The 25,677-nt window shown below is 33.4% G+C and overlaps 7 protein-coding genes and 1 long non-coding RNA gene across 12 annotated transcripts; 3 read left to right on the top strand and 5 right to left on the bottom strand.

The window, feature by feature from the left end:
- Positions 1-100: 100 nt before the first annotated feature.
- LOC124530121 (putative E3 ubiquitin-protein ligase UNKL) lies at positions 101-8,028 on the bottom strand. Of its 2 annotated transcripts, none has more exons than XM_047104124.1 (6): positions 7,680-8,028; positions 7,367-7,597; positions 6,114-6,397; positions 5,827-5,927; positions 5,512-5,749; positions 101-5,408 (listed from the first exon to the last, which is right to left on the bottom strand). In XM_047104124.1, the coding sequence occupies exons 1-6, from the start codon at positions 7,736-7,738 to the stop codon at positions 4,312-4,314; spliced, it is 2,010 nt and encodes a 669-aa protein (XP_046960080.1). In that variant the 5' UTR covers positions 7,739-8,028; the 3' UTR covers positions 101-4,311. The 2 variants fall into 2 exon arrangements, with proteins under 2 accessions (XP_046960080.1, XP_046960081.1); XM_047104125.1 differs by having other exon boundaries at positions 7,367-7,576; positions 7,680-8,025.
- A 776-nt stretch (positions 8,029-8,804) lies between these two features.
- Positions 8,805-12,048, bottom strand: LOC124530124 (piggyBac transposable element-derived protein 4-like). The gene is made up of 5 exons (XM_047104126.1): positions 12,035-12,048; positions 11,739-11,807; positions 11,483-11,518; positions 11,174-11,245; positions 8,805-11,096 (listed from the first exon to the last, which is right to left on the bottom strand). Exon 5 carries the CDS (start codon positions 11,065-11,067, stop codon positions 9,193-9,195), a length of 1,875 nt encoding a protein of 624 aa, XP_046960082.1. The 5' UTR covers positions 11,068-11,096; positions 11,174-11,245; positions 11,483-11,518; positions 11,739-11,807; positions 12,035-12,048; the 3' UTR covers positions 8,805-9,192.
- A 170-nt stretch (positions 12,049-12,218) lies between these two features.
- LOC124530127 lies at positions 12,219-13,921 on the bottom strand. Of its 3 annotated transcripts, none has more exons than XR_006966452.1 (4): positions 13,274-13,921; positions 12,736-12,819; positions 12,539-12,631; positions 12,219-12,438 (listed from the first exon to the last, which is right to left on the bottom strand). It is a non-coding gene; the product is annotated as an uncharacterized LOC124530127 (long non-coding RNA). The 3 variants fall into 3 exon arrangements; XR_006966453.1 differs by having other exon boundaries at positions 12,736-13,331; positions 13,644-13,921; XR_006966451.1 differs by having other exon boundaries at positions 12,736-13,921.
- A 537-nt stretch (positions 13,922-14,458) lies between these two features.
- Positions 14,459-15,651, top strand: LOC124529839 (N-acylneuraminate cytidylyltransferase). Its single transcript, XM_047103762.1, has 4 exons — positions 14,459-14,481; positions 14,794-14,993; positions 15,073-15,286; positions 15,460-15,651. The coding sequence occupies exons 1-4, from the start codon at positions 14,459-14,461 to the stop codon at positions 15,629-15,631; spliced, it is 609 nt and encodes a 202-aa protein (XP_046959718.1). The 3' UTR covers positions 15,632-15,651.
- Positions 15,652-15,771: 120 nt separating this feature from the next.
- On the top strand, positions 15,772-19,795 carry LOC124530125 (sorting nexin-8-like). 2 transcript variants are annotated; one of them, XM_047104128.1, is made up of 7 exons: positions 15,772-16,023; positions 16,593-16,807; positions 17,144-17,364; positions 17,603-17,708; positions 17,790-17,922; positions 18,203-18,428; positions 18,622-19,795. In XM_047104128.1, the coding sequence occupies exons 2-7, from the start codon at positions 16,732-16,734 to the stop codon at positions 18,778-18,780; spliced, it is 921 nt and encodes a 306-aa protein (XP_046960084.1). In that variant the 5' UTR covers positions 15,772-16,023; positions 16,593-16,731; the 3' UTR covers positions 18,781-19,795. The 2 variants fall into 2 exon arrangements, with proteins under 2 accessions (XP_046960084.1, XP_046960083.1); XM_047104127.1 differs by having other exon boundaries at positions 15,773-16,023; positions 17,139-17,364.
- A 1,005-nt stretch (positions 19,796-20,800) lies between these two features.
- On the top strand, positions 20,801-22,152 carry LOC124529749 (histone H3.3A). Its single transcript, XM_047103654.1, has 3 exons — positions 20,801-21,034; positions 21,169-21,456; positions 21,566-22,152. Exons 2-3 carry the CDS (start codon positions 21,175-21,177, stop codon positions 21,692-21,694), a joined length of 411 nt encoding a protein of 136 aa, XP_046959610.1. The 5' UTR covers positions 20,801-21,034; positions 21,169-21,174; the 3' UTR covers positions 21,695-22,152.
- A 676-nt stretch (positions 22,153-22,828) lies between these two features.
- Positions 22,829-23,844, bottom strand: LOC124529750. The gene is made up of 2 exons (XM_047103655.1): positions 23,660-23,844; positions 22,829-23,267 (listed from the first exon to the last, which is right to left on the bottom strand). Exons 1-2 carry the CDS (start codon positions 23,683-23,685, stop codon positions 22,886-22,888), a joined length of 408 nt encoding a protein of 135 aa, XP_046959611.1. The 5' UTR covers positions 23,686-23,844; the 3' UTR covers positions 22,829-22,885.
- A 96-nt stretch (positions 23,845-23,940) lies between these two features.
- LOC124529838 lies at positions 23,941-25,382 on the bottom strand. Its single transcript, XM_047103761.1, has 4 exons — positions 25,298-25,382; positions 25,020-25,222; positions 24,089-24,360; positions 23,941-23,995 (listed from the first exon to the last, which is right to left on the bottom strand). The coding sequence occupies exons 1-4, from the start codon at positions 25,380-25,382 to the stop codon at positions 23,941-23,943; spliced, it is 615 nt and encodes a 204-aa protein (XP_046959717.1).
- Positions 25,383-25,677: the final 295 nt, after the last annotated feature.

The raw sequence follows: 25,677 nt of genomic DNA, 5'->3' as shown, positions 1-25,677 counted from the left end.
ATTTGTTGGACCTACCTACCTAACGATTAAATAATTAAAAATTATATTAAATATCTTTAAAAAAAAGAGTAGTTATTATGCTTACACAACATTAAAAAGTTTTAAAACAAAATTGGTCCTAAATAAAAAACCCTAACATAAAATGCAAACTGTAAAACTGTTTCGTAATGCAGAATAAAATAATTTGCTTAATACAATAATATACTCATAATAAAAAAACAACAACAAGAACCACACCACGCCTGTACATGTAGTTGGAAAAAACAAATATTTTTATTTAAATATAAATAAATCGATTATAATAACGCGTTAGCAGATTGAGAAATTACCGTTATGCACAATTATGTTATTGTTTTGATTTTCTTGATAAATATATAAATTATGAAAACAAACGTAAAGTACTTTTGTGCTAATTGTGATGGTACGGATGTATTGTTTGTTTGATATGTTTTGATTTAACGGCGAAATAATAGTGGATTGTGTTATTGAAGTATCCATTATCGCATTAACAAAAAATCAGTGCAGTTTTATCTTTCAATACAAAGTAATGAATACGTACCCTCAATTATATTTTTCTTCAATTCATAGATAGAAGTTAATCTCCATGTGATAAAGATTCTATATAAAAATAAATGTGACTCTAATACACATCTAAATTTTAAAATTATTAGAAATACAAACACTAGCAAGCTACTATAGGCGATGGCAACACAGAACATTTTGTTTCCAACACTTACTCACACTTATCTCTTCTAATATTATTCACGAGACTCCACACGATTATTTGTGACGATTTAGGCCAACTAAGCATCTGTCTATACTATTCATACTAGAGAAATATTAGTGAAAATATCTTTACTCTTTACTCCGAATTCTAACATGACAGTACACATCATAATGTAAGTTTTGACAATAAGCCGTTGTGTTAAATATCTTTTTATAAATATTTTATTATTATTATAAATTGGAAAATACGAAATATAGTAAAAGGGATAAACTCTAGCCTGTTCCTTTTCAAGTCGTCAATCCTCCACCAGGCTGTTCCTACACTAACACAACACACACATACGTAAAGCGTGCATGCTCAGACCTTGACAAAATGTGCCGTATCGACATTTAGGTAAAGGGGACCGTCCTTTGTATGCTCTCTCTGTTCCTCTCGCAGATCTCAATGATAAGGAATTCAACACCTCCATAATAATAATAATAACGGCCGGTCACCCCAATAAATATGTATATAATATTATCGAGTAAAAGGCGGTTGTGGTTGTATTGCTTCCGATTACAATGCACGATGCTTGCGAACTACTCTTAAAATAATGTCCAATACAATTTGAAAACGCTACTTACATCTAAATATTATTCTAAATTCAATTTGTTATTACTATTACTATATACCGATACAAAAAACAAAACTAAGATTTTATTATTTTTCAAAATATATAAATATGAATATTTTAAATTGTAGAAAAATTAGAAAAAATCTATAAAATGCGTTAGTTATAAAGGTAGCTTTTAAAATTACGAGTATATATTTTTTTCATCATAGATTCTTATTTCTTAATTTAAACAAAGATAAACATTTTAACCAAATAAACAAGGTTTTTGTGTTTAGTAAAAGGAAATTGAAATCAATAGATTCGACAATCGATGCTTACTCTCTATTAGTCAACGTTTAAAAATATTAAATAAAACAAAAACGTTAAATAGTGGAATAACAACTGGCTGTTTATACAAACTTAAATCTCAGATAAGCGGTTCTGTTTCATCATTCAAAAAAAAGTGATTTATAATAAAAATCGTTTTAAAACGTATTCCTTGATATGACAACATCGTAGTTATTTGTGAGATCCATTCATCGAAGTATTGTGCAGTGCGCAATACTTTGGTGAAAAGCTACCACTAAAACTACACAAAATGATGTCGTATTTGTCAACTAGTGCAACCAATATAAAATATTGTGGTTCAAAAGATTAGTATTGGTCAAAATAACAGTTTAGGTTCATCCGATACAACAAGTGGATCAAGCTACTAACGACTGGCAGACGTTTACTGATAATTTCAAGCCAGTATTTCTAGTTACATATTTTCATAATTCAGTTATACATATATACATGTACATATTTGTCTTTATAACTGGATCAATGCAATTCGATTTTCAAAATGTAATTCATACATTTTTAAATACCATACATTCAATTTCAATGGATTCCAAAAATATGTATGAGTAATTAAGTATGTAATGTAAGAGTTTAAAAATAAAAACAATATTATTAAATTAAACGAAATTCTAATTTATACAAATAATATAACAGATTTCCAAATATTTTTTAAATCTCACCCGAAACTACGAGTTAACTTTGTCATAAATCGTTTTAAGAAAAGGAAATGTTTAAAATTATAATTAAAAAAAAATGCAGTCAATTCAATGTATCACAACAAAAAAGCTTCTACGTTAATGGGAATGTACATAAAATGCACTCAACGATCTAATCGAGACATTACTCCTACTTCATTTTGATGACGTTTTCCTTTCGATTTAATAATAACAATCGACAACAACCAACCGTTTTGGTTAGAGTCGAAACACAATACAAGACGGTTAATTCGGCTTAAAATACGATCTTTATAATTACTCTTCAAAGCCAATGACTAAAAACTGCCCTCAACGGACAAGAAAAATGTTAAATATTTGAGAAATATCTTTAAGATGACACTAAATATAAAGAAATTGGCTTTTCTTCAACTAAAAATGTCAGACTGTATACTGAACAGGTTACCAATATTGGTCCAGGCGTCCTAAGAAGACTAATGTGCCGAAATGAAGGAAGCTATATCATGTTTAATTTTACCCAAGTGTAAAAACAACCAATACTCGCCGATTTAAACAGCAGACAGTTTTTGAAATAGTCAATATAGATATAGACATTCTATGAACATGCAAAAACTCTTCGAATATAAAACTAAATCTACCACTTCCGTACAGTTCAAAGTCAATACACTAATCCTATTTTAATTATCCTTGCATCAACGCCAATGTCAATGCCAAAATAATTCATAATTTCGTATAAATAAATCACACTCAGGTATATTTTCACACGGGTGCTGTCTCTGTACTACAAACAACTATAGAACATTTAAACAACTGATTGTTACGAAAATATTCCTGTGTTCAATGTTATACGCTACGGTCAAGCACTTTTGTTGACATTTGGTTCGATTTTTATTTTATTTTTTTTAATTTAAACACAGTTTTATGTACTAATGTCGATTAAAGAATTTCTTATTAAGTTCAATATAAGGTCTCGTAAATAGCTATATTAGTATAATTTATATGAGAAAAGCAACGAGTACACTAATACACGTCTAAACCAAACTTATCAGACATCGAAAGCATATTAACCTGTAACGTCAAACCTACTTGTTATCATGCTCTAGGTAATAACATTGTATTTGTTTATGAAAAATATTTAGAAATCACTATATTTTAAATAGACAAATATAAAAATGTACGCATCTGTATTTAAACAATCATTTATCAATATTCATTATTTACCTTTGGTGTGTATATTCCTTCACCATAATTAATAACATTGTTTAAAAACATTCTGAAGCTATACCCTATTAGATAATATATAAACGATTCTTATTTTGGTTACACATAATTTGCTGTTCTATCGTTAAAAATATACTATAGAGTAGAAAAAAGGTAAACATTTCTTAATATATTCTATCAATATTCGTTATTTCCTTGAGTGTTCACTTTTATAATAATCATGTCAGTTAATAGTTGTATTCATATAATGCAACGCGGGTCGCGATGTCGCGATGTCGCTCAACATTAAATACAAATGTCAGTGGCAGTAAATTTGAAAATCCTATTCCTGCACATCGTTTCATTCAATAAATTTACCAGAATAAGTCTTGCTCTTCACTAAAGTTAAATATATCCTATAATTATTATCATCTGATATTACACTTCAATGTACCCATATATAAAAATATTAAGGAAAGATTTAAATTTAGCATTTATAGATAGCTCAGAACATAATTTTTATAATTATATTTTTTGCGATAATAACGAGTAGAGAGCTACTGCGGAGGCGGCCCGACGACTACACGATCTAGACATAATTTATCTGTAAAGTTCGCGTAAAAAAAGGTAATATGTATAGAAAACATAGAACATTCCATTTTAGAATTAAAACATCAGATGTAAGTCATTAGGGTTACAACTTATAAAAGTTTCAGTTCAAAAAGATAGTGGCAGCGCGGTGTCATCAGCGGGCCGCCGCACTACGTCACCTCGCCTCACTGGTGGTGCTGCACGGGCGTCTGGCAGTACGGGCACTCCTTGGCCGTGGCCGCGCACGCCTCGCACAGCACGTAGTGGTTGCAGGGCGCCAGCGTCACGCTGCGCGGCTGCTCCTCGCACACCATGCACTTGGTGGCCGTCTCCAGGTACAGCACTTTCTCGATCTCCTCCAGGTCGGTGCGCGCCTGCGCCTGCATGGCCTTGAGCGCCGTCAGCGGCAGGCCGCGCAGCTCCCGGCGCGGCGCGCGGGCCGCCTCCAGCTCGCGCTTCAGCGCCAGCGCGTGCGCCAGCGCCTCGTCGCGCTGCCGCTCCGCCAGCGCCGCCTTGCGCTGCGCCTCGTCCGACTCGCGCTGCCACGCCTCGCACGCCGAGCGCGCCTGCGCGATGCGCTCGTCCCAGCGCGCGGCGGCGGCGCGCGACGCCACCACCTCCTCGCGCAGGCGCGACAGCTCGCCGGGCGCCGACGGCGACGCGGCGCCGAACTCGAACGGCCCCGCGCCCGACGCGCCGAAGCTGCCCGCCTTGATCGCGTGCGAGTTGAACAGGCGCTCCGTGTCGTTGGGCGTGTAGCGCAGGAAGGGCGGCAGCGGCGACCCGCCGGGCGGCGGGCTGAAGCCGCGGAGTGCGGACCGCGCCGACGGAATGTTGACGGGGGCCGAGCCCCCGAGCAGTCCCTCGCCGTCGGAGAGATCGCGGTCGAGTGACGCGACGAGATTGCGCGGATCGTCTAGGTGCAGATCGTCGAGCGCGTTCCCGACCACCTCCTGCAGCACGGTCGCGTCGAAGGTGGCGCGCGGGGGCCAGGCGGGCTGCGGCTTGTCGAGATCGAGCGTCGCGGACGCCAGGGGCAGCAGACCGCGAGCCGGGGCGCGACCGCCGCTGGAGCCGCCGGAAGAGGTCGAGGCGCACTCCGAGCCGTCGCCGGAGCCATTAGCATGAGGCGCGGGCGAGTGTGGTCGCCGTTCGAGCCCGAGGGCGCCGAGTACGCTGACTTCGCCCTTCTTGTCCGGCAGTGCCGATGACAGAAGATCTGCGAGATTGGTGCCGCATTCGAGTGGCGCGGCAAGTTCACGAGCGCCCGTCAAATCTTCCGCTGCATCAAATTAAATAAATGTATGTAGACGTGTCAATCTTTGAACAATTAAGCAATCCAGAAACAATTTGAATAAAAAAATCATAAGAAAATATATATTTACGTTCAACATGCGCAAAGGCGCAGAACAGTCCTCTAGGACAATAGCCAGCTTGCTGAACATCATTGCACTTAGTGGATTTATATATCTCAGGATGAAATTGTTGCTCAGTGCGTGTATGACAATAACCGCAGCCATCACCAGCTTCACAATTACTAGGCTCGCCCCATTCTTCACCGTGTTTAACATTAGGACATGGTGTGCTACGATATTTATATTTTCTTGGTGACCTACGCTTATCCTGCAATTTATATATCATGATAAAATATTTATTCATTTTGCATAATTATGAGGGATTACAACTTAATCAGTACTTACTTTACTATTGTGATATTGAGGGCAAGCATACCCTTGTCTACATAACCTAGGTGGTCTTTTACATGGTTCAGTTTTATATGATGATAATACATAATTTGTATCTGAAATAAAAAATATATATTCGCACATTGTAAGACAAATGTAAATTGAAATAAAAAAGTGTAACAAAAACTTTTAATAATTAAAGAAAAAAATTGAATAATTTGTTATTTCATTTATAACAGAAATGATACAGAACACCTTTGGTAAAAAGTATTATTTTAAGTTTATTCCTTATTTTACAGTACCTTGCCATTTTGGATCTTCATTCATTAAATTCCGTTCTCTATCTAAAGCATTGGGCGCTGCCGCATCACCATCAGTCCCATCAGGATTTTCCAGTGCTTGGAGTTCTCTCATATCCAACACTGGAGGGCGAAGATCAGGAGCACCATGTGCGAATGCACAATGTGCCCCATTCTTAGTACAAAGTCCTCTAGCATCCGTATCATGAACACACATACATGTTTTATAGTAGCGCAGGTGATATCGACGTTCTGTGTCCCCTGCTGTACGGTGTAGGTAAGGGCACCTACAATAAATGCATTTGTAAAGAATAAAACTCTAATAAATCAAAAAGGATAATATAAATGTATATGATTATGAGCCTATTATATTATTGATAATAAGTTAAGTCTAAGTGCACATTGTTCATACTAGGCATAATTAATTTATCATTTGATCAATTCCTTGGTTTTAAAAATTAACAATGTTTTACAGTATCTTACAATTTAGGTGGCTTACAGATGGCTATATTTACCCAGCTAGAACTTAAGTAACATTTAATAATTAAGTTGATAATTTCTCTAGACTAATTTTAGTATATGTGTTAAAATGATTTAATCAACGTGTAATTAATACAGTGCAACATCTTAACAAACATTCATAGTATAAAGAATAATTTTATTATTATTATATATTTATATATTTTATTATTATTATTTTATTTTTAGTATAATTATATTATTAGTTAGTTTATATTATTTTGAATGAAATAATAATATTAAACATCTTTTAAATATTTAGGCTTCTGATTTGATTGATTGTTTTTGGATAGATTTTTTTTTTATTTCATGAGGGTATAGTTTATTTTTTTTAAATTGTTATGTGTTTAATTTAATAAATTGTGTACAATAGTCAAATACATTTTTTTCAACTTCTGTCCTAGTAGGTAACTGTTGCATGAAATGTCAACTACCATTTTATTGTATTGGAATATAAGTTTGTCATAGCAGACTTTCCTTTAGCAAGTGCAAGTCTTATTAGCAAGAACAATGGATCTATGAAACCATAACTAAAATACATGTATACCATTCACACACATACATTATCTTTGTGTTGAATTTCGATATGGTTGCATATTCATGTTAGTAAATATTTAGTACAATGATTCTCCGAAGAAACTTATAATATTTTATGTTTACACGAAACTTGACAACACAATTTTATCATGATAATAAAAATTGATTGTGAGAACAAAACAAAGCCCCGATGCACTTACTCGTCTCCATCCTCGCATATCCCCGATGTTTCATTATATTTGGTACAATAATTGTCTGCGCTATAGTTAAATGTGCCATCCCTCTTTCGAACTGGTCTTCTTCTTCTCTGATTATTAAAATGCCAATGAAAACATGTGAAAGGTCTATGTTGTGTACATTTATGTTGTAGGAACGACGGGCACTGCTCTACTCTGAATTCCTTCAGATATCTGTGAAACGAAATAGCCGGACTACATAAAACGCACATAACAAGAAACTACACGACGAGCACTATCACATTCCACTAAGAATAGATTGGTAAAGTATAATTACTTATAATGATTTGGTTTTTCTGTTTGGGCTGTCAACAAAGGCTTAGATTCCGACGGCATTTTGGTGAACTATTATTGCGCCTCTCGCGTCGCGCAGGGCACGCTCACCGATGACCAATTAAAATTCAATATAGGGTCACGTGATATCAAATATTGTCACAAAGTAAAAGGTGTAAATAAAACCTATTTATTGCTATAATTCCTATGAACCCACTAATCATTTCCGATTTACGACCTTGAACTTAAAATAAGCTTATCTCTATATCTCTTAAAGTTTACAAGCACAATATTAAATATTATACACAATCATCATTGACAGAAGTGTCACGTCGTATGTTTTCTATTTGTCTCATTCATACGCACTCTAAACATTTTGATATAAGTAGGATAAAAAATAGGTCGTTTTTTTAGTTAAGATATTCTCATTTTTATAACGAATGGGATATGAGTCTAAAAAAATAAATGTATAAAATAGTTGTTTTCATAATTTAATTAACGCATTTTGTGAGCAAAATGATAAGTAATACATCATCATTGTAGTGATGTAGGGCATAACTAAAAAGACGAATCTTATATTTAGTGATATAAGTAAAATATTACAAAGATTAAAACAATTGCTACCGGTATCTAATTATTTATAAATAAATATATTGACGTCATTAATATAAATATTTATTCAAGTATATAAATGAAAGTGTTTTCTTTCATGGCAACACATTTTTGCCATTTAACTATACCTATGAGAAGACAATAATATAACCACTTGAACGTCCGAGTTTGACAGCTGTTTTCCGGTCAAACGTCCGCCCGCGCGATCGTAATTTCGCAGCGCTGAGTGTATGTTCCCTTATCAACTTTAAAGCATGATAACTGACTAATTACTAAAGCTATAGCAAAGTAAAAAATACCTACACATAGCTGAATCTATGGAGAATTGATATTTGTTAATATTAAAAGACAAATATTAACTTAAAGTACAAAAAATAAAATAAAAATGTAGAAAAATAGGTAAAATTTTAGTTAACTTTTATTTTATACCAAGTTTTAGTACTTTACTTTATAGTTTATATTAATTTTATCTATTTATCGTGAAAATAGATTATATAAGCTTTCATTTGGTACTAAAAGTCAATACTTAACATACCGTAAATCTTAAAATAAACCAAAACAAAAACACTCTCTCCACAATTATCACGACTCGCATCGCGATAACACTCGACAGCGAAATGTCGTCAAGATGGCCGACCTTTTAAGGTTTCGTACACACTAGTTTTAGCGCAAATGGTCATATTTGAAATAAAAGACAAATATTAGATGCTATTATTTTATTTAATATTAATATATAAAAAATGTAAATCATATTATGTAAAATAAAAGGTAAATTTTAATTAGGTTTTATTATTTAATTATACTTAATATATAAAAGTTGTTATATACATATACATCGTGAGGAAACCTGCATGTGTCTAATTTCATTGAAATTCTCTCTTCTTCAAGCACTCACCCTGTTCTTCCTACGGTTTATGATAGGCCTTAAAACAACCCTCGATGCAAAGATTGACGTCGCATTCTTCGCACTTCCAAATAGTCCTGGATTTTTTTGGACACATCCAGCAACATGTATTTTTTGATCCTGTTCTAACCGGAAAGTGGTTGCTGTCAACTATGGGTCTGGCCTGTGTTTTATGTCGTACGGTAGGTCGGTTCACAGTCGTCACTACTTGTCCAGTCGTATTTGATCTGACATTCAAATGTCGTGATTCACTTGTCAAATCTATTTGTCGATGTCTTTTCAGTAAGTCTTCCGCAAGTACAGTCCGAAACTTACGATGTGATATTTTCCGGTGAACACTGGAAAATATCACAAAGCAATTGAAAATTGCAACATTGTACAGTCTACGGAAGAGTTTTTTGTACCAAACTCTGTTCCTCACACGTTCCACGGGCTGAGCAGACAGAAATTGATCTTTCCTGTCTATTCCTCCCATGGTCTTGTTGTAGTCGAGTACTATGCTTGGTTTATAAGTCAGTCTGTTGTATTTGTCTGTAGTCTCAATTTGAAGGTTATGATATGTTGAGATCAAGCTCACAATGTTAGCATCTCGCCATACCAAAACGGACAAATCAGAACAGTACGTGGCCACTACTTCACCTTGTCGCAATTCTGTCTTTTTTAGGTGTCTCACTGCGTCAGGAAGGAATTCACGATTGAGTCTCAGTGTTCCAAAACAGTCTGTCTTTTGATTTTTAAGACATCTCAATAGTAAAGGACTATTATAAAAATTGTCCATTACTAATGTATGTCCACGGTGAAGCAGGGGCTCGATCAAGTCGTATACAATCTTGGCAGTAGCCGTTGTAGGTCGGTCATTGTAAAAACTCGTCGATAGACTGTTATTCGTCTCGTCATTATCAGGTCTGTCAATCGGCTGTTCGTCGTCTGGTTGGTCCACCTGTCCGTCTGTATTGTCAGCAGTCACTTCTGTGTCTTTGCCTGTGTACACAAAAAACGCCCAGAGATAGCCACTAGCCGAATCACACAGCTCATATGTTTTCACACCCACTTTTGCGGCCTTGGACTTTATCTTTTGGGCGAAACTCAGCCTGCCGTGCCATTTGAGGAGTGATTCGTCAATGGCTATCACTTGCGAAGGCATGTACAGAGTCGAAAACTTTTTGTTAAAATAATCTAGTATGGGTCGTATCTTACATAGTTTAGTCTTGTCCTGTAATGTCTGCGTGTCGGCAAAGTGAATCATTGTTTTTAACAATAGAAATCTGTTATAAGACATTATTTTTGAAAAATATTGGAATGTTCCAAACCCGTTAAATCTAAAATATGCCTCTTCTTCCGGTAAAGGAAAGAGGCCCTGTAGGATTTGTATTGTTAAAAATGTGATCATTTCGTTTCTGTCGGTAGGAGACCACCGGTTGAACCGAGAGTGAGTGGATAGCTGATTCTGCTCTCGCAGCAAAGCTATCTTCTGCTCTGCGTACCGATTGGTCTCTGTGCAAATAACATCGATAAAGTCGACGTCGAACATCTTGTCGAAAATGTCAGTCGGTCGAGTCTGGACATTAACGTCAAAAGTTGGTCCTGACGTTCCAGTAAATATCTCACGCTGACCGTGGAAAGTCTGTCTGTCTTTACTCCAGTTAAAAGTGTACCTGTCATCGGGCATAATGTCACGTACAGCTCGATCATTAGCGTCATCTTCCGCCTGTAAAACTTTGGTCTGAAAAGCAGTTAAGTCATTAACGCATGCGGGTTCAGCCGCAGTGTTACGCTCCAATCTAATCGGGAGGACATCACTGTCCAAGTCATCAATATTTAGGTTGTCATCATTGTCACTGTCATAGAAGTCAAGCAGTCGCAACCACTCATCCATGTCAGTTGCATAACTGTGATCATTGACACCTGAAATAAACTTTGTATATAAAACCCATCACCCTTACTGATACTAGTATGAATAAACACCGGCTATTAATACTAACAAATTGCCGGGGGACCAGAACTACAAGGGCTGGAAGTGGATGCCGCGGCAACGACAACTTCTGCACCGATTTCTGTACAAAAGAAATTTAATTGAACTAAAAACAATAAGAATTGATCAGAATCTGATTCTGACTTTTGATTGGTAAAAGTTAGTTAATTAGCAGTCAGAATCAGATTCTGAAAAATATTTGCTTTTTGACATTTGCTGTTAGGTCCAGTCTCTTTCTTCCAGCTTTGTTGACTGAAACAAACAGTTTTTTCACGCAAAATTATTCTTACCATGATTCAAATAGACAGAAAAAACATACCGGGTATAATAAGAGCTGCATCAGAGGGACACCGTTCTGTAAAAATAACTTTAGATGTAACGTATTTTAAACTAGGCAAAGTAGTGCGGCATAAGAAAGAACCTTCTTAACGACAGAATGAGATACGCCTGACTTAAATGCAACCACTGCTGGTTCTGTTCAGTTTTCTTAAATTAATAGCTTTACTTGACCACCACCACCACTTTATACATGGCAAATCACTAATAACCACAACACGATCAAGTCATGATCTTACCTACAAATTGAGGGCCACGTGATGTGGATGGAACTGCTGCGGGTTCACCTGGACGAGTGTACGAGTGTTCTGAAACAAACAAATTTAGATATAGCGCACTTTATACATGGCAAATCACTAATAACCACAACACGATCAAGTCATGACCTTACCTACAAATTGAGGGCCACGTCATGTGGATGGAACTGCTGCGGGTTCACCTGGACGAGTGTACGAGTGTTCTGAAACAAACAAATTTACATGTAGCGAACTTTAAACAAGGCAAATTACTAATGACAATGAGGTAATGATCTTACGTCCTGGTAGGTCTTTGAAGACGCAGGGTATTCGTTCTGGAGATGCCTTTCTGTAAAATAATTATGTATTGTAATATGTTACTGAAAAGACAAACTGATAGTTTTAATATATAGCGATATTACACACAAACACACACACACACACATATATATATATATATATATATATATATATATATATATATATATATATATGTGTGTGTGTGTGTGTGTGTGTATATATATATTCATTCTTTGTTGCTCGTTTGCGTGGTGGTGCATCCGGTAGGAGCATGCGCTCCAGTTCAGCTTCCCGTTTGCGGGTTAAAAATTTTCGCTTCGCCTCTGCCGGGAGCGCGTTAATGCAGCGTTGGGTGAGTTGCCTCTCCGCCCGGATTTGGTGTAACGGGTCTTCTTGAATAGCACTGAAAAAAGTAATTTTTAAAAAAGCTGTAAAATATATGTCTGTATACATATGTCTTCCTGCAGACTTTTTCGATTGCTATCATAGAAAAAGATACGCACGCCTGTCCACCTCGTCCTCTCCCACGGCCTTGTCCTCGCGCATGCCCACGTCCACGTCGACGCGCCCCTCTTGCCGCATTGTTACTAATAGATCTAAAAAATAATTATAAACTGTTACTACTACTTTACGCTTTAATAGTTGCAAAATAAAAAGTTGTCACATATGGGACCCTTTTACTAAAAAAACGTTCACTTACAGTTGATCAATCAGCACATCACCACGTCCCCCACGGCCTTGGCTGCCACTGCCTTGGCCACCACAAACATTTATATTCTCAGACCTAAAATTTGTATAATTCAATGTTAGATTTCTTAAAAATAAAAATATTCACATTCACGTTAAAACAGAATACAAAGCAGCAAATAAATTTTAAGATTTTTTGTTAGACATATTTTCCAAAACTCCAACTCCAACACACACACATACACAAAGCAACAAAAATGATACTGCATATTTTTTTATTTATATATTCTTCTCGTCACAGAACTAATCATGGATTGTCATTCATAATAAGCGTGTATGCAAAATTTAAACTCAATAGGATGAGGATAAGTGCTTTAAAATTTAGTTGCAAGATATAACCCGAACAAACAATAAAGTCAAATAAAAGTTTTTAATAAAAAAAGCTAATTAAAAGGTCCACACCAAATTTTAAAAACGCAAAACCAAATAAAAGCAAAAGCCAACGTGGAAAACCCATATCCCGCACAGTACCGTTTGCCGTTTGTACAAACCCTTATTTTGACAAAATACGTAAACGTTACGGGCGGCGTAGTCGCCCGCCATTAAAATCTGCGGAACAGGACAATAAAACTTAAAATACTCACTTCTTTTGTTACATTTTAACCTTGAGAGGGTGTTTAAGCAGTAATTATGAATTGTTTACTGTCTACAAGTAATTATTAATCAATATTTTTTAGAATCAACAGAAAAATATGGCTTAAATCTAGCGAACAACAAAACATATTTTGTTTCCATGTCAATTTATCGTCGCAACAGACTTTATTCATAGGATATTTGACAATATTCGTTGAGTATGAATCTCAACAATAAATTCGATATACGATAATCATACATTAAAATAGTAAAAACAGAAATACTTACATTATAAACACTAGCACAACCAAAGCACTTCACCAAAACACAAGAGTGATATTTGACATTTTTTTTTTTTAATTTCTGAGTAGCCACAGACTTCTGATGAATGAAACAGTACACGTTTTTTATCATAGATACGTATAGTGTCGAAAAAAATAAGCTATTTCAACGATAACATAAAGAAAAACGACTTAAAAATTAACAAGTCTGTTGGGCTGCCATAGTCGCCCTAACGTTCAACCGGAAAAATTTTTGGGCGACTATAGTCGCCCGGACGTTTGAGTGGATAATGATTCTAAGAACGGCTGGCCAATAAGTATGCTCACTTTTTTACCTAATCAAAATCCTTTAACTTATGTTATGTTAATATATCAATTGACGAGTACCTAATATAGGCGTTCGATGTTAGCAGCTGGCTTTCACCCACCATTCTGCGTTATTTCCAAGTAACTGAAGTCGTGAATTACTCAGAACACATGCCACTACTAGATTGGTCTCACCGTAATAATATAATAATCTCATTAAAATTAAAACTCTCACTTCTAAAATTAAAACTCGAATTTAAAAGTTAGTAATCTAGTTATCACTTTTCAGAAGATGGCTACCCTCAACAATGATGTTATAATAAAAAACGTTCGTTTTTGAAACATTTAATGCAAGGATATAAATTTAAAATTATTTAGGCGCCGTAAAACTTTTATAATTAACCAACACTGTAGTTTTATATTCCACAAAGATAATATAAAAAAAAAACATTAAGTAACTTTCCCATTAAAGGAAACGTCTTAAGGAATATTCTATTATATTAAACGAACGCAGTAATGTTAATACCTAAAGTAAGTGAGTAAGTAAAGAAAGCATATACCTGACTAATATCTTAGTCTAATAAAAATAAGAAAATAAAGTTTATAACCTTATCAACAATTACATAAAGTACATAGCAACTTTCGTAATGTCCCAAACACGGAAATCATCCATTAGTAACAATATCCTTGATCGAACGTAAGTTTAGTTTGGACAGAATAATTTTATTGAGCACTGGAATCATGTTTGTAAAATTTCTTCTATTCGTTGGGGTGTACGTATTGCAACTAAATAAAACATTTATAAGTATCTAGTTAATTAATACTTAATCTTAAAATTGTTATTATTGTAGTGTTTCTCCAGTCTTGTGTGAAAATACAGCGGTTTTAATCTTAGCCCGTGGAGGTTCTAAGGGTATTCGGTTGAAAAATATACAAAATATCGGCGGCATAAGTTTGCTCGGTCGAACTATACTTACTGCAAAGTTAGCTGGTTTACAAGATATAACTGTATCCACAGACCATCCTTTGATAGCATTGGAAGCTTTGAAGTGTAAGTATTGTATAATTAAAAAAGAGTTTACTATTGCCCTTTAAAATATAAATACTTCTGAAAGAAGTATGATTTTTAGATAATGTAAGCGTTTTGAAGAGAAGCTATGTTACATCAAGTGACTGGGCGCCATCGATTTGGGGAGTATCTGAATTTATGGAAAGTAGATCAGAAATTAAAATCGTAATACTCCTTCAGGCTACATCACCATTTGTAAACTCCAAACATATTAGCTCATCACTAGCGAAACTAAATTTTCCAGTTTCCTATGACTGTATCTTTGCAGCTACCAGGTATGTTACTTATATGTATGCCAAACTTTTGTAGCTATTATTTATGACTCTCATCTTCAGCGTCCTCTTCCCTTGACCCTTACGCATTCCCAGTTTCATGTCATTCCAACTAATCCTGTACCTTCTATATCCAGGAATAAATGTATACGAATTAATAGTGTTTTTTCTTGTAGAAGTTACAAGCTAAGGTGGACTTACATAGACTCGAAAACTAAACCAGTGAACTTTGACTACAAAAAGCGACCTCGAAGACAGGACTGGAATGGTGAATTTATAGAAACTGGCGCTTTTTATATTACCAGACGAGAACTTATAACTAAAGGATATTTGCAAAATAATAAGTAAGGATTATCTCAACAATAATTTTATAGTCACACTTTTTATATAAAATGTTTTTACTATTTTCTATTTATTTATTTTACGAATTAAAAATATTAGACAACAAAACGCAAATGTCAATGTCTAAAGTTTATCATTTGATAACAATTCCGGTTTCCGGACGTGGCAACTTTTCCAAACAAGAAAAACAAGTTTTTGGCACAATGGAAAATTGCTTAAACTTTTTGTGACAATTTTCAATAAAACTTGTTTTACTAGTGTATAAACAAAAAAATTCTGTCAAATGTTTATAGTTGTACCGTATGGGAAGTATCGCAAGAAGAGAGTTTAGAAGTCGATACTGAATACGATTTACGTTTGGCGAATATTTTAATAAAAAATAAATTTATGTAATTACCGTAAGTACTCCCACTTAATAAACTTAATTGTGTAATAAATAAACATATAAATTATTTAGTTAATGTCAATTAATCTTTTTACATAATAAAAATATTGTAAGTTATTTTTTGTTGTAAGAAAAATAAATACTTTTAACTACCTAGGGGTTAAATCACGCACGAAAAATATAAAACACATGGCTCACTGCTATCAGCGGTTGTGTCCTGTTTGATATGTATTTATTAAAATTGTATATTAAGTTACATATCTCTACCAATGAACATTGAAACTAAGTATTTTGGTAGTTCAAATTTACTAATATCTGTAATTAAAATATAATTGTAAATATTTACTCTAAAAAAATGAGTAAATACTTAACTATTAGCAACTCTTCTTAGTACAATAAAACTACCTTTTTCTTGTAATTGTTTGAAATTCTACTAAAAATTTTGTAATCAAACTTGACTATTAAATTTAAATTGACCTAAACCTATTTATTTGTTCTAATATTTAACAAAATTTTTGCCTGTTTCATTCAGTAACTTGGAATTATAAATAATGTAATTTAAGGTAATGCTTTTTTTATCAGATTTCTAATATGACGCATAACATTGAAGAAGTAACATTTGAAGAATTAGAAGCAACAGATGTTATATCAGTAGAGCTGGTCCCAGAACGTAAAGGACTTATTTTAAAACATTGCGAGTATTATGTAAGTTCAAGACGACATGGTACAACTGTTACAAGAAGATACAATGAGTTTGTGCAACTCTATGATGTCTTATATGCCAAGTATCCTTATCGGTAAGTTATGCTTATTCAATTGATTTTTTTTAAAAGTAGGTAGTAGGGTTATTGTGGCCCACCTGATGGTAAGTGGTCACTGCTAATCAACATTGGCACTGTATGAAATATTAATTCATTACACAAATCTGTGACACTGCCAAAAAAATTCTTCAATACGAATACTTCAAATGATTGATGTTTTCATGTTTAATTGATATCAAAATTTTTCAGAAACTTACTTCAAATGTTTACTTCTTTAAATACACACTCTCACCTTCAAGCCTCACCTCTTATAAAAACTGTTCTTTCTGCAAAATATATTTTATTAAAATTATATTAATGTTTTCAGTGCAGTATGTAGCCTGCCTCCTAAACGTGTGGTTGTTGGAGGTGGGAGTCCACTGTTTTTACAGCGGCGACGTGCGGCATTACAGCGTTGGTTAACATTAGTGGCAAGACATCCAGTGCTTGCCCATGATGCAGATCTTAGGACATTCTTATGTGAAACATCTCCAAGATTAGACAAACCTAAACATGATGAATTTATACTGGCAGGTACACAAGAAGATAATGAGGTAAATACTTTATCGTACTCTATTAATAAAATTGAATTAACTGATTTATTTTCTTTGTTTTATGTTATTACACCTAGTAATATTTTTGATGAAATTATATAATAAAAAAATATATAATTTTAAAATATTTTCATGCATATCAGAGAGATGTTTTGTGAGTATTTAAAAACAAAAGATACATTATTTAGGTTTTTTATCTCTGTGATTGATTTTTTTGTTTATAATTTTTTATCTACAGAGTGATATGAGTACAGACGAGATGCAGGAATCATTTGTATCAGAGCAAGAGCAGCTTAGATTAGCCCACTTGGGCTTAGGAAGACTCTTCAAAATTTTTGAAAAAGGTTGTTTCTGCAATTTCATCACACATATTATGAAATAAATTCAAACTGAATGAATAATTAATGTTTTTATGCAACAAATAGTCGAAGGTCGGTGCGATGCTGAGCGTACCGATATAAGGGAATTGGGCGCTGCATTGAACGCGCTCTCTTCCCCAGCTGTTGCGGACACAGCAAGGTGGTCCCGGATGAGAGATGCGATGAAAGCCGCGGCTGAGTGAGTGTGTTTATATAGTTCGTTTTTTTTTTAAATATAAATATTTAATAAAAGATCTATTCTAATGACAAAGAATTAAGTTTATATTAAGAAACTAATAGTACATTTCATTATAAGAATACATATATTTTTCCATCGGTCTTTTGTTTTTATAATTTGAGCAAAAAGAATTAAATTGTGAATAAATTAAAAATTGGGTAGGTTGCTTTAATGTGAAGTTGATAATGAACTTGAAATAATATTGTCTTGTATATAAAAAAAAAAAAACAATATTTTTCAGACTAGCAATAGAAAAGGGCGAAAGTCAGCTCGAAGTGACGGAGGAGGAGGCGATGGATGGCATGTTGCTCGCTCTGGACGCGGTGGGCGCGTACCGGCAGCTGTGCTCGCGGCTGACGCGCGGCCTGCACGCCGAGCGCGCCGCCGCCGCCGCCGCCGCGCCGCAGTGCGCCGCCGCGCGCGCGCTTCGTGCGCGCCACCGGTACGCGCTGCGCTGCGCCGTCGAGGTGAGCCAGTAACACTCTTTTATGTTAGCATATTAAGTTCAAATTTCTATGAACATGTAATTAATTGTGTATACTTTCAATATCTATTTAAATTAATTTAAAAAAAAAGTAGGAACTGAAATTTCTCAAAATTATATGTATAAAAAATATATCCATAAAAAACCGACACTAATTTATTTATCATGATTTCTAGGAGGCCCGGATAGCTCGAGTCTACGCTCTCTCAGCGTTGGAATTACTTCCTGAGCTATTGCGCACATTGGGCACAGCGCATGCGCGGGTAGCGGCTGTATGGGCAGACTTACATACCGCCTTACGACATCCAAATTCTAAACAAACAGCAAGAGATTAAATATATATCCTCTAAATGTTCATTGCCAAGAAATATGAATTAAAAAACGAAAAGTCAGATTTGATGTCCAGAGATATTATTGAGTGGTATTATATTATCTTAAATGTTATTTCTTCAATTTAATGTTATTGTTATTTTATGTTGATTTAAATATATTAAATGAATTCGACTGGTGCACTGGTACACTGAAAATTTATACTTACTATTATGATGGATGATCATTACAATAGTAGTGACTATTGTAATGCTCATCCATCATAGTAGTAGACTTACAAATATTCTCAAAAACTATACTAATCTACTAAATGTAAAGACTCTTTAAACTTTGTTTTTATTAATATAAGTATTTCTAGGCCAGAAAAGGAGAAGAGATAGTATATCTAAAGATTGTAACGCATTTTCACAATAAACTTCCGTTGCACCGGTGACCAGAAACCGGTAAGAAGTACTACTATTTTACTGAACATGGTGATACTAATTAAATATATAAGAATACAGACTGCATATAAAAAATCAATGAAATAACCCTGTCAGATTAGAGCTTATTTTCTCTGTTATAATATGCATGTATCATAGTAATCTCAGTAATTCTCGAATATATGTTCATGGTTTTTCCTTTTCAGTATATTTTACAAAACAGCGCAAGCACAGACCGTCTTGCTTAATCTAAAATATATGTTATTCTAAAGTATAACAATTACTAAGATATCTCATAGCATTATTTTTAAATATTATTTGGGAAATTTCTATAATCAAAATTATTTTTGTTCATATTAAATAAACTTGTCAGTGTTTCGTTAGCGGTACATGCACAGTCTTGTCGAAATGTAGCTGTAGCTATTAATGACAAAACAAACTTCTCGAATACAAGAATCATGTTTTCTAAATTATTTTAAAATAAAAAATATATTAATGGTGGCTGGGAAATAATCGTAGATGACCAAATCTATTTTTATACTGTGATAAGTAATATAAATTTGTATTTACAATTAATATTTATAAGCAATAAATGACCATAATATTATTTAATTTGTTTCATTTTTAATTGCACTTTTGTTTAATCCCTTTTGCCTTGTGAATTTTATCTTTCGCATTCATAATGATTCACTTCCTATGTATTTAATTTTATTTAAACCAGAAATACTCGAATGTTTGAGGAAAATCGACTGCCTCTCTATGAGCAACTGGCTCATTTCATTATTATGACTTACTCTTAAAGCAAACATACAGTAACGTAAACTTATATAAATAAGGTTATCCAGAATTCATCCCAGTGAACGAATATGGAATGAAAGAATTGTTTTCACATCCCGATCACAGAGCCACCTACCGGATTCAACCCACTCAAATACGAACAAATTTTTTTATCGAAACCGGGCCATCCGTTTTGGTGTTTAGTTACATGCATTACACACATACAGAAGATATATATAAAGGCAAACAAATTACAGTATATAACAATAAATAAGTGAAAAGTTTATTCAGTTTTTAATTTTTTTGTCATCTAAATATTTTCCCACAAAAAAGATTTATTTTATAAATATTTGTTTAATAAAAGTGATAGTTTCGAGAACACAGGAGAGTATTTAGTATATTCATGTGATATTTTTATATTGATAATACGATCAGTTTATTCTATTTAAAAATCGAATTATTAATAAATACATACATATATGTATAATCTTGTAATATTATTGCTGATCATTTAAATAGTTATAAATATTGTTTATAAGAGAAAACAGTAATACGATGCCATAACGATATATATTTAATTTTTCTATAAAAGAATTATAAAGTTTAAGGGTCTTTATTATATAGCAATAAAAATTAATAATATTTACTGTATAGTAATCTATAAAATGCTGAAATCTAAGCGAGAATGTTACCTGATAGATACATTAACATAGATTAAATTATTATAATGATATCAAAATATAATTTGTATATTCAATCTAGCAACACCTAAAAATTTCTGACCAATGAGAAGATAGTTTTACAAAATAAATATTGATATGTTTGACCAATAACAGACCACACTTTACAACCAATAAAATAACAGTATCGTAAATATATCGGACCAATCAAGAAGCTTAAAAAAGGCGTCAGTGTTCGCCCGCCATTCTCTCGACGCCATCTTTGTCTGATATTGAGCATATGATCATTGTTGTGAGCTCCTTGATAAAATTTTAATAAAATTAGTCTTTGTTAACTATTCGTCATAAAAGTTGTGTTTTTCGTAAGATTTTAAACGAAGGTTTGTATTTTTCATAGTATTATAAGTGAAAAAACATATTAATATTGAATAAGGACGAGTTAAAAATCAGTGCATACTCTTGCAACATCACTTGTTTATTGTTTTTTTTTAATTTGCTTTTTCTTCGATTACAGTGAATAATGGCTCGTACCAAGCAAACAGCCCGTAAATCTACAGGAGGTAAAGCTCCTCGTAAACAATTGGCTACAAAAGCCGCACGTAAATCGGCGCCTAGCACTGGTGGTGTCAAGAAACCCCATCGTTACCGCCCAGGTACCGTAGCTCTCCGAGAAATTCGTCGTTACCAGAAGTCTACGGAGTTGTTGATTCGTAAGCTGCCTTTCCAGCGACTTGTGAGAGAAATCGCACAAGATTTCAAAACTGACCTTCGGTTCCAGTCTGCCGCTATTGGCGCTTTGCAGGTGGGTTGACTCAAAATGGTTTAAATATGATGACTATATAGTGTCTTAAAAATTGTTGTTTTATTTTACTTATATGTATAATATGTAACTTTCTTTAATACTTTTTCAGGAGGCGAGCGAGGCCTACTTGGTGGGTCTGTTTGAAGACACTAACTTGTGCGCTATACACGCCAAGCGTGTCACTATTATGCCTAAAGATATCCAGCTGGCAAGACGGATTCGAGGCGAACGTGCATAAATTAATTTTAGTGTACCTAATCATAAATTATTTGTAATTCGAATAGATGTTAATTCTATAACTCTTAATATTGATTGTCTCGCATTTCTTTTTTATCTTATTAACATCGTAATCAATAATTTAATGTAAGGAGACAGCAGAACTGAATTTTTTTTTATAAATATGTTCTTATTCTGTAAGTTTATCTATATTGTGTGTACAAGATATGTAGCTAAATTTAAATACATTTCATATTGTAATTTTCCTTGTCATCATGCACAGAGTTGCTCATCATTTCTTACTGTCTTGTACAGCAACATAGCCTGTATTTTAGTGACTTGTGGTATGTCTAGGTTGTAGAATAGGCAATATTGTAACCACATGAAAGGTAACCTGTGTTTAAGTAATTTGATAGATGCACTTATCGATAATTGTGTAATGAAATACTTTGGTGTTAATAAATATAATTAGAATAAAAATGGTTTTAACTGTCTGATCCTGAATATCAACCCCTACAAATGATTATTTATTGCAATGGTAAAAGTTAAGATTACTGATATAGTTATAGAGATCATACTTTAATATCTGAATGTCATATTCAACTAGCTTAATTGAACATCAATAAAATGCGTAGTGCACAATACTCTGCTCCTCAAATATTGGCAAAATTAACATTACATAATCAGTTCTATGACAATTTTGCAAAATCAAATGTATGAATCTGAGCCTTCTGGCAAACATTTCTGTAATCAGAGGCCTACCATATATACCACTGTGTTTCCCCAGTCTTGCATTAGAATTCTAAGTACAATCTTTTTTTTGCTGCAGTTGCTACTGTAACTACTAAGGGTATTTATGATGTTCAAACCTTTAATAAAATCTATAATTAGGTTCTAATCTAAAATTTCAATATAATATATTTTTATTAACAAGAGTCCTGATTGATGCATGGAAGACATGTTGATCTGTATCATTCACTAAACTGGTTAAACAGTACCATTTAGTGAAGTGCCTAAGATGTTAATTAAAAGGGTAATTCAACCAAGTAGATGGAACATACACGAATTAATCATATTATAATATTGTGTAATCATATAAATTTTATGATTCATTCAATCATAGGGGCCTCTAGTAGATGAAATAAATTACAAGAAGTTTATAATAACTTAGATTTTATTTTACTTCACCTACTAAGTTGACATATATCTTAAATTATATTGCAATCTTTGCTTCTTCTTCTAATTCTTTTAATCTTTTTTCAATGTCTTCTACACTTTTTCCATGTTCCTTGTTAAATCTATAACTTTGTAGCAACTGTTCCTTTTCTAAGCCTTGTATTCTATCATAGAGTGTTTTGTTAAATTCAAGGTCCATATCATTTTCTTCTCTAAGTATGCAGAAATAAATAAGAAATACAGCAACACTTCCTACCACACTGAACGGCTGATACCAAGGCATACTATCGGGGGTGTTTTTTCTAAATACTGATTGCACATTTTTTTTTGCAGCACCGCTTGTAGAAAACTTAATAGGTTCATTTTCTTTTAGTTCAGTGCTGTATAATCTGTGTAATCTCTTTTGTCTGATGAAATATCTGAAAAATTAATGTAAAGTTAAAAAACTTAGCGCCCTTAGTAGCCCTACAAATATTGGTTATTATTATGTAATTATTCATCAATCGTCATTTCTTTCAATCGTTACTCGTTTGGTTCTGTATTTATCTTAATAAGGTTTCAATATTTACGTAGGTAATACTCTGTCTCTCCACTAGTTACTATGTCATTGAGTATTAATCATTCAGACAATATATTATATAAACTGAAATTAGTATTTAAAGAATTAATACTTGATTTCCGATTTCATTAAAAAAGTTTGATCCAAACAATAAATGTTTTTTTTCTTTATTTTTAAATTTTAATTATTACAAAATAACACTAGTGTGTATAGTGTATGAAATATTGTGACATTATAACATTTTCGTAGTACCTTAAAAGACCAAGATTCTTACTCATGTTGATTGATTTCAAGGTATTTCAAGACCTGATCCTGTCTTGTATTTATGAAATTATATCCATTACCATTTAACAAATGAGAATTACTGGCAGTGGCATTAGCATTTGGAATAATTCTTGACTATTTTGACAGCTTAACAGCTGATAATATAGTTAAAGAATAAAAATAAATTGAAATATTTAATTGGCAATGACAACGTTTTTCTTGAAACTATGTACATTCATTATTATAAAAATATTGAATAAAAACAAAATTTACTTAGTAAGTTGATCAATTTTTTCTAGTGAATAACGTAGTGCGTTTTTTATCCTGGATAGAAATAAAATAAAAATAAATTATTTACAAATACGTCATTAACAGTAAAATTTTTGAATTAGTAAATTTTTTGGATTTGGATTTTACCGTAGAAACTCTTCACCATTGTCTGGTTCAGCTTTTAGTCGATCACGCTCTTTTAAAGCCATATCCCGTTTCGCGACCGCTTCTTGTAATCGAATTTCATTATCTAACATTAGATTATTTTCTTCTTGTTTTACAAAAGATTTATTGAGATAGCTCAATTCTAAACAAGTCGGTTTAATAAGTAAGGCCCAAACATCATAGTTTTCAGTAGTGGTGTGAATTTTCTCACATAAAGAAGATCGTTGTTCCCACACCTTAGAAATACCTTCAATCTAAGCATAAATAAGTTAGAAGTTATGTACACTACATAAAAGTATAGAATGTATATATCTAATATTCACAATGATATTCTAATAAAAAGATATGTTATATCCATACTAAACAACAGAAAAAAGTGTGCCGCGCCGGGGACCGTTTACTTTAATTTATTTTTACATTTCGTTAAAAGTAAAAAGGATAGCTTGATAAAAACAATAAGTAAAAGGGATAACTAGATGTTTTAATTACGCAAAACGTATTACTACGTAATTGTGATGTATTACTACGTAAAACAACTAAAGGCAAACGTCCCAATTAGGACGTTTTCTAGTCTTCACTTTTTGCGCGTTAATAACATATCTGTTTACTACAACATCATTGAATATTTACATAAAGATGAAAATATTACAATATTTAAGTTGATCGACACGAAAATTATTAAGAGTAATTAGTTGCGCTGACGCAGATAGTATAAGGATACATAAACGAGAAAGCTCTAGCAGTAAATTAGCATATTGAGTATTTACAATTATAAATGATTGAAAGATTTAAAAAAGTAACCTCTTCGGAAAGTTTAGTTTCAGGTTGACTATCTCACGTATCAAATCAATCACTTCTACTTAAAAACGATTTATTTCAAATTATTTAGCTTCTTAACTAAAAGAAAACGTACCGATTTAACTCGTAAATCCTCTAACTCTTTATTGAGTACGTGTAACTGAGTGGTTAAAGATTCTCGGCGTATTTTTTCTAATATTACTTGTGTACGCAGCGTGGCAATGTTTTTAAAAAGCGTATCTTGCATTTGCTGATATATTTCAGCTTGAGAATAACATTCACGGATTTCTCTTCTTAAGGAAATTACAAAAGTATCGACTGGCAAATTTTTGACAAAAATAATTAAAATAAAGAATTAATTATATACTAAATCTTTTGAAATTCAGTACATACTTTCTCGTTTTTCTTTAAGTTTTGCCTCTTTGTTTTGTTCTTGTTGTTTGATTTTTTCTATAGTTGAACCAAGAGAGTCTTCCATTTTTTTCGGTATTAGATATTATAATTGTTTTAAACAGCTTTCAAGCTTGTCCTTGTTTTTTTTTTATGACAATATGGTGAATATGGTAACAGTATGGTATTACTGAGTTACGTTCGCTTTTTAACTTGAGTTTACTAAAAATTGTGACTCTTATTACATGAAAAGCTTATAATCTTAGGATAGAATTTGTGTAATTCATAAAATCGGTTTATATTTTAATAACAACACATACAAAATCAACGGGTAACACTTTATTATGTTGATTCTTGCCGTTGCCCGGGATATTTAAAAATAA

Source organism: Vanessa cardui, chromosome 5 (assembly GCF_905220365.1).
Source record: "Vanessa cardui chromosome 5, ilVanCard2.1, whole genome shotgun sequence".
Taxonomy (NCBI): domain Eukaryota; kingdom Metazoa; phylum Arthropoda; class Insecta; order Lepidoptera; family Nymphalidae; genus Vanessa; species Vanessa cardui.
The sequence above is the reverse complement of the archived record's forward strand: the minus strand, read 5'-3'. Positions and strand labels throughout refer to the sequence as shown.